Consider the following 8,755-nt stretch of genomic DNA (forward strand, 5'->3'; position numbering starts at 1 on the left):
CGTAGGCTCAGCCAAAAGAATCGTTCTAAGGCAAGCTCAAGTTCATTCCTTTGTTCATATGGTGAGGGTCAGCTTCTTGCAAAGCACTGTATTCTAAGAGCCTTATGATCTGGTTAAATTCTACTCAACAGAATTAATGTAATGTTAGTGCCGCCCAAAGGCATTCTGTTAAGACGTGTCTAGACTGAAGAAAGGGAATTCTTTACCAGGGAAGGAAGAAGTAATTGTCCTTATTTTTGTCCTTCGAAGGAAGCTATTTTTGGAAAACGGAAGTTCTCAAACTGAATTGCTCTCTTCCCTCTGAAGCTACCCTGGTGATCGGCAGCCACTCATGCCACGTCTGGAAGTCATCAAGGATACACTGAACCTGCCTCTGATTTCTTTAGGGTCGACAAGCACCCCCAGTGGCTTATGGTACAACTTCATTGAATTACCCTACCATGGGGATAGCATCAGCATGCTGATTGCACTGCCGAGCGAGAGCTCCACCCCACTCTCGGCCATCATCCCTCACATCAGCACCAAGACCATCGACAGCTGGAAGAGCATGATGGTGCCCAAGAGGGTGCAGGTCATCCTGCCCAAGTAAGTAGCTCCTTTCCCTTAAAGAGAAAATGGCAGGCGGGGTGCTCAGTCCTCGATAGTGATTGTGTCCGATACCAGACCCCACGAGGCTGAAATACGGCGCATCACGAAGCCCATTTTATTTTGCAGAAATTGCATGGTGGGAATACAAGGCTGTGCTTTTTTCAAAGTTTGGTTTGGTTTTTTTTTCCCCACCCTGTGCCTCTTATATGGCAAAATAATGACGATGGGGAAGGAGAGAAGGCAGCCTGGCATTTGAGCCTTCACAAAACCACAAGCTCATATGCCACTGCAAAGCTTTGAACGTATCTCATTCTGTTCAAAAGACTGAGAAACATATGCATATCATATCGGTATGATGAAAATACAGTAAAGTTTAGTAGTGTGCCTGTAGATTCCCAGCGTGTTCTAGGGGTGGTCGGTATGGGCCTGGCACAGAGTGGGCCCCCTCCCCGCCTCCATTCTCTTCAGCAAGCACAACACGTAGGCTCAGCCAAAAGAATCGTTCTAAGGCAAGCTCAAGTTCATTCCTTTGTTCATATGGTGAGGGTCAGCTTCTTGCAAAGCACTGTATTCTTGATAAGGAGTTTCATTTTGGTTACTTACGTCTTAGCTAGAAGTTGCTAAAGACCAAGATCCAAAATCTAAGTGGTAGGAAAATATTTTGAAACCACCCAGGCAGAATTCTTACATTCTAGGTAAGTTTGTTTTTCTATTATACTCTAAAAGTATAAGATAGGTAGAATTTGAACTCTTATGACTTGAATCTAAGGGAAAAGTAATCCCAAATTCTGTCTGAATCCTAAATTTCTAAAAGGTCGGAGAATGCTTTGCCTAAATCTGTGAAAGACGCAATGATGTCTCCTTTCTATGAACTTTTTAACATTAGCGTTCTGCCAGTCCCTAGGACTTTTAACCACTCAGGTTTCAGTGGTGGTGGCAATACCTTCCAGTTGTAATCATTTTTAATTTCCAGCCACTGAGTTAAGAAATCAAAGTACACTGATAATAAGTACTGGTAATCTTCCCAAGATTATTTTTTGTTTTAAGTCTTCACATAGGCAATGCTTGATATAAATGAATAAGATGGTGACATTGTGGGTACAATTATGATGGTAAATTACCTTTGTAGCCCATCTGTGATGAGAGTCTGCTCACCTACTCTTGTTGCCCTCCCACAGGATGCGATAAAATCTGGTAAAATGTTTTATGTTGATAGGTTTAATAGAAGACGCATGACTGGCTGTAACGTCAGATAACCTACAAATATGCAAGAAACCCATACTATACCCAGATATTATCCCATGACACCTATTCCTAATGCTTGCTCTCGTTTTAACAGTTAAATACTTTCAGAATCCCAACATGAACTAGCAGGAATATATCTCCTGTCTTTTGACCATCCCCAATCCCAGTAAGATGGTAGTTCTTACAGCATCCAAGATGATGGCTCTTTGGTTGGACATGGGGAAGAACTGTAGATATTGCAGAGTGTGAGACACTTGTCAACACCTTGCATCTCCCTATCGGCGTAAGAGAAGATGCTCCTGAGTCCTGAAATAGGGAGCTGTTGCACATGAGGATGAGAACAGCCCTACTTGCTGTTACTATATGTGCTGCTTATTTCACCAGCTAAGCGTTCGAGAGATGAGTTATTCCATACTTAACCTGGTTTTTAAATCTTAGGATTAAAATTTACAATACAATTTAGACGGCTGTTCAGAGCTTACTTAAAAAAGAATCTGTTGATAAACATTTTTCCACTGGCACTGATTATATCATTTTGTATCATTTATAGTCTAATGATTGTTTCCTTCTATTTTCTGCTTTCATGCTAGGTTCACAGCTGTAACACAAACAGATCTGAAGGAGCCACTGAAAGCTCTTGGCATCGTCGACATGTTTGATCCATTACAGGCAAATTTTGCAAAAATCTCAAGTATGTTCAATTTAAAACTTATTCTTCAACTTGTGAAGACCGTGTTACAAACAGTCTCTGATTTATTCAGAAAGAAAAGGTCAAAATTAGGAATGGTTGCCTTAAAACTCTCCACAGTTTAATGCGATCTATTACCCAGTGATGCTATTGACCTTTAGTCATTTAAATCATCGTAAGTAGGTCGATTTCACATGTATGTTTCATGTGAAGCCCGATCGACTCTACACAGTTAAAGAAGTATTTTGTATATTGTCTCTGTTACCTAAAAATTTGGCTTTCAATTAGATATTAGTTTTTTTTTTAACGCAAACTTTTTTCCTATGTTTGCAAAATCAAGATTGGGGAGCATGTAGTATATCTAGATATGTATTTCGGCATTTCATGACCATTAATTTGAGATACTATAACTTCAGAGGAATCTGATTTGAATTTTTTTGTCAAAACATCCAGGATACAGCTGGTATGATTTTTCCTTCATCTGCCAATATAGGTACCTTTTTTTTGGATTTATATTTGAATGGTCAGTCCTTTGTCTTTTTAATTTGGAGCATAGCAGCCTCCTTTCAAAAAAAAAGTCGTGGCTTATACATTATTTGTACTCCATTTTGTACTTTTCCCCTTGAGGAAGAATTCATTCATTACCAACCTCGGTTAGTAATGAACACCTATGTGCCTTGGGCATAAACTCGGCTCCTCTGGTGAAAGGGCCGTTCCATGGGTGTTCCGATGCCCTCAGCCCTGTTAACTGAACGCTCGTGCCCGCCCAGCGGCATTCTCGTCGCCTGGGAGCTTCTTTAAAATGCATGATCTTGGGTCTGACCCAGACCTGCTGAATCAGAATCTTCACTTTACCATATTCCTCAGCCCAGTGACGTTTGAGAAGCACTGTTTTAACTTGCACTTTCTCCGTCAGGGTTATCCTACATAGTGTCCTACATAGTGTCCCCAGGAAGCTCACAGGTGTTCAGAGGGAAGACCAAGGGCTCGAAATTATCCCGAGAAGTTCCATGTAACCTTGAAGTTGACTTGGGCCTTGCCAAAGTGCCTCTCACTCACCATCGGTCACATTACAGCTGAGCATCGGTGCAGACACCTTAAACCCGATGACGCAAAAACCACTTTTTCCCTTTGCATCCGAACTTACGTCCAGTCAAGGCTGACATTAACTTTCATTTGAATTGCCCCTAAAAGCTGCACCCCGTGGGTACTGCCGGAATGGTAAAGATTTGCTAAGAAGAGTGAATTCACTGGAAGGGCTCAGTGACTCAGCTGCGTTTCTGAGTGTGGCCCGCCACACAGTCCATACTCTTATACTTGGTTCTCTTCTCTCACTAATATGCCCACAAGATGAGTGGCTTTCGTTATGAGAAGCCAGCAGTTACTCTGCTACTGACTAGCCATGTGATTTGAGGGCAGATTTTTTTTTGAAACACCCTAGGCCTCAGTTTCCCCATCTGTAAATGCCGCCTGAAATCCTTCCTGGATCTGACATCCCGTAAATGAAAAATAATGTCAGCTTGCCGCTTCTGGAAAAATGGGCTTCCTTTTTAAAGCTCTGCTCTTTTAATTTTTTTCATAAAATTCTTAGTGATCAGAGTTGAATTTCCAGAAACAGTAACACCTCTGGGGTCTGGGATGGCCCCCATGACGTGATATCACAGTTCACTCAGCAGAGACTGAAATTTACCATAGGTGACAGTCATCCTTACACTTTGAATCACTGGAACTGTAAGAGATCACTTCTTACACCTTCTAAGAACTGGCATTTGCCATGGCCGAGGTTAAACAGCTGGCCTGCATATCAAACATACGCTGTTTTTGTCTTATTTTCTGGAAACAGGGTCAGAAAACCTTCATGTTTCTCAAATCTTGCAAAAAGCAAAAATCGAAGTCAGTGAAGATGGAACCAGAGCTTCAGCAGTCACAGGTAGGCTGGAGCATGTGGCGGGGTGGGGGCCAGACTTGCTGTGGGGATCGAGCGTCTCCCGTTCACACTCATCAGCCTCCGGCCGGGCACTGTAGGTTGACCATTGGAAGACCGTGGTGGATTTAGACAGGTTCAGGACCTGTGTCCGCGAAGCTCAGAGTCTGTTCGTCCTTAGAGAAAGCACTTCGGTGAGGGAAGTTCCCCTAGGATAAGCGCCGACAAACTCTTTCTGTAAAGAGCTAAACAGTATGTAGTTTCTGCTTCGTGGGCTGTAGGGTCTCCAGCTCTGCCATTATAGTGAGGAAACAGTACAGATGATACAAGAAATAGAGGTGTGGTCGTGTTTCTATAAAACTTTATCGAAGCAGGATCTGACCCCTAGACTTGGCCCGAGCACAGTAATTTGCTGAACCTTGTTATTGGCCAAAAAAAAAAAAAACTCCAATCTTCAGATTGAAATTTAAAGTAACAGCAACTACAGATAGGAAAATAGTCAGGTTTATCCAGGGCAAAGTGAAGAATTAGCACTCAACTGTTGAATTACAGCAGGATTGCAATGCAGCCTTTCTTGATAATTAGAACATCCACATCTGCTTTCTCCTTGATGGCTTATATAATGAAGGAGAAAATAGAACAATCTTAGGTGGTTTTTTTGTTTTTTGTTTTTTTACCCTGTAATTATCCATATGAGGTTGGCTGAATAAATATGACCAAGCTCTGCAGCTCATAAAGTGAATATCTTAGCTACATTTGTAACTGGGTCAGATATCTCTGGTCATTAAAAGGTACCATTTATGCCCACAATAGACACTTTATTGCCGTTCTAAAATAACAGTTTAATTTTTATTCCCCTAGAATAGCATTTAAAACGAAGACCTAGAATAAGAGGACTTGGAATTTTTAAGATGCCTTTTGTCTCTTCTAGGTGATTATAAATGACATCTAAATTTTGCCAAAGTTCCGGACCGCTTTTGGCAACTAGTATACTAAACTGTCAAGACTGGCTACATGACTTGCAGGGCCCTAAGCAAAATAAAAATACGGAGCCCCTTGTTCAAACCTTACTAAGAGTTTTGAGACAGCAGCAGCAGAGCACTAAACCAAATGCAGGGTCCTCGTGAGTGTAGGGCCCTGTGTCACCGCCCAGGTCACATGCCCATGAAGCCAGCCCTGCTATTGGAGCCTGCAAGAGCTGCCATAACAAGTACCACAGATTGGGTGGCTTAAGCAATAGGAATTTACTTCTCACAGTTCTGGAGGCTGGAAGTCCAAGATCAAGGTGTTGGTGGGGTTGGTTTCTCCTGAGCCTTCGCACCTTGGCTTGTAGATAGCCACCATCTCACTGTGTTCTTTCCCTGTGTGTCACATCGCCGATGTCTCCCTCTCTTCTTGTAAGGACACCAGTACTATTGGATTTGGGCTCTACCTTCATGGCCTCATTTAAATAAATACCTTCTTAAAGGCCCTGTCTCCAAATACAGCCACATTGGGGACTAGGGCTTCGACGTACAAATTTTGAGTGGATACTATTTAGTCCATGACACTTGCTACCCACTGAGCTGTTTTTAATAGCCCTAGGTTGAGCGGTTTACCCCATCGTAGCTGCAGATGTTTCTTTTGCAACACCAAGCCCGAGTCATTAATGCTTTCTGGGGTTTGAACCAGAGGACCGGGCCGTGTTAGCAAGTGTAGGGCAATTACGCCTGGCACTACCCTCCTGCAAGGCCTTGTCACAGGCATATTAGATTGGAGACACTATTGGTAAGCACGGCAGAGTAAGCACGTGCAAGACCATGAGCCTAAAGAAATTTGCTCTTTAAGTCCAATGTCTGCACCAGATGAGCTGATCAGCAACATAGCAGGACCCGCATGAGTGATGTGTTTGCCAGTGTAAAGGAAACTTAGAGGACGTGCCAAAGGAAGAGGCATAGACAAAATGGTTGAGAACGAAGCTGAGCCTGGGCATACAGAAGGGATTTGGATAGGCTAAGAGGACCAAGGCCTTCGTCAGGAAGGCAGATGGTATGATGAAAAAAACAGCTGATACAGTGAACATGCATTGTGTGTTAAGTGGCAAACACTGTTCTAAAGGCTGTAATATGTTTGGTCATTTAAGCCTCATAAAAAACTCATGAGGAGTAAATACTTTTATTAAAGAAGATGGTGCTTGTGTAGAATAAATAAAATGATAAAGATAAAAGGCCTGGCCCACGGTGGGTGTCCAATAAATGGGGACATTTAGGCCCGTTGTAACATGGCCAGCCTATGGGACAGGAATCAAGTGTGTTCTCGCAAACCAGCATCGAGGATCCATGGGGCCAGCTGCTTTGCCGGCCTCGGGCTAGATGTACAATGTGTCTCTCTGTTCTTTCCATAGCTGCGATTCTAATTGCAAGGTCGTCGCCTCCCTGGTTTATAGTGGACAGACCTTTTCTATTTTTCATCCGACATAATCCTACAGGTAAGCAATTCTCCTCTTCCATTGTTCACAAACTGTTAGAATTCAGAAAGGTGTGTCGTTGTAGGTAAATCCAACAGTGCTACTTTTAGTCTGTTCCCCACGTGGCAACGCTCGCAAATGCCTCAAATAATATAACCACTCACCTTGAAAAGAGAGGAAAATCAGGCCGTGTTTACTGAGTGTGATGGAATCTTTTAAACAAGGACAAGATTTGGGTTTGTGCTGATCTATTTTGTTTTTAACATATAGAGAGCTCTACAACCCTCTGGGGCACTTTTGATGTCTGTTGGTGTGTGTGTGTGTGTGTGTGTGTGTGTGTGTGTGTGTGTGTGTGTGTGTGTGTGTGTGTGTTTTGTTTTTGTTTTTTTTACAAATGCAGTAGTTAAATTTTGCAAGAAGCTAGATGTCTTCAACCTTCGTAAGCCCACTATGGTTATGACTTGAGAATTGTCAACTCAATCGATCTTGGCTTTAAGTCATAGATTCAAACATGGCTCTGTCCTTCAGCTTTAACTTTAAGGATAACAGTCATTTCTGCCCCTTAATACAATTTTGAAGAATAAATAAGATTATCTTTGTGGAGAAGTCGGTATCATGTTGAAACAGAGTAGAAACTAATATATTTTAGCTTTTACTTTTTTTTAATCGATAATATAAGCTAGTTCTTTATCCTTTTGTCTCACTGCATCTTTAATATCATAATTAGTGTTCTTCCAAACTGAACAGCCCACTAGGGGAGCCTCTAGCCACATGTGGCTATTTCACTTTAGTTTTTAGTTTAGTGTTCTTCCAAACTGAACAGCCCACTAGAGGGGAGCCTCTAGCCACATGTGGCTATTTCACTTTAGTTTTTAATTAATTTAAATGAAATACAATTAAGAATTTAGTTTCTTAGTCACACTTGCCATATTTCAAGGGCTTACTAGTGACCAGTGGCCACCATCTTGGACCGCAAAGGTGGAAACCATTTTCATCATTGCAGAAAGTTCTATTGCACATCACTGCTTGGGAGTAATAGCTTAAACTCAGCCCAGGGACCGTCCCTTAAATATGCCTTCCATCTCATTTTAAAGACTGTCTTTAATAGTTATGCATTGTTTTCTTTTATCTCCGTAGGTGCCTTCTTATTCATGGGGCAGATAAACAAACCCTGAAGAGTATGCGGAAGCAAAGCACCAAGCCAACTTTGCTATGAAGGGGAGACTCTGCCTACATCTTTCATAGTTCTGTTAAATATTTTTGCACATTACTTTCTTTTTCAAAATTAGTTCTTAGGAACAGAGACTCGATGATGCAAGCATTTCTATTCTGGGACATATTAAAGGGGGCAAAAAAGGGCTGGCCGGCTGGAACATTGTACTGAGTAATGGTAGAAAGGCTCCCAAATGTCTAAAAGATTCTTTAAACTACTGAGTATTTACTGTCCAAGTCAGGATGTTTGTTTTGTTTCGTTTATATGTGTGGCTTTTCAGAAGAAATTTAATCAGTGCGATGGGTGGGGGAAAAGACATTTTATGGTAGCTTTTACTTTTTTATGAAAAAAATATTATTGGCCTTTTTAATTCTTTTTGTTGTTGTCGTCTCATCCAAAGTCTTGATAGTAAGCATTATTTTGGGGGTAGAAATAGAAAAATCTCTAGTCTTATGTGTTTTTGTTGTTCTTGTTGTCGTTGTTTTATATAATGCATGTATTCACTAAAATAAAGTTTAAAAAACTAATGTCTTGCTAGACAAGGTTTGCTGTTGTGCAGTGTGCCTGTCACTACTGGTCTGTACTCTTCGGATTTGCATTTTTGTATTTTGTACAAAGTAAAAATAAAGTATTATGAGTAGTAAAAGAAAA

General features: G+C 41.5%; 1 protein-coding gene across 1 annotated transcript in view; it reads left to right on the forward strand.

Moving 5' to 3' along the window:
* The window catches only part of SERPINE2 (serpin family E member 2), a 24,595-nt gene extending 15,840 nt beyond the window's left edge, over positions 1 to 8,755 (forward strand). Inside the window, exons 5-8 of the mRNA XM_011364086.2 lie at positions 2,424 to 2,524; positions 4,365 to 4,451; positions 6,829 to 6,912; positions 8,029 to 8,755. Of these exons, the coding sequence (XP_011362388.1) occupies positions 2,424 to 2,524; positions 4,365 to 4,451; positions 6,829 to 6,912; positions 8,029 to 8,066 (310 nt within the window). The 3' untranslated portion in view covers positions 8,067 to 8,755. The remainder of the gene's footprint in view (positions 1 to 2,423; positions 2,525 to 4,364; positions 4,452 to 6,828; positions 6,913 to 8,028) is intronic.

Source organism: Pteropus vampyrus, unplaced genomic scaffold, assembly GCF_000151845.1.
Source record: "Pteropus vampyrus isolate Shadow unplaced genomic scaffold, Pvam_2.0 Scaffold93, whole genome shotgun sequence".
In the NCBI taxonomy this organism is placed as follows: Eukaryota; Metazoa; Chordata; class Mammalia; order Chiroptera; family Pteropodidae; genus Pteropus; species Pteropus vampyrus.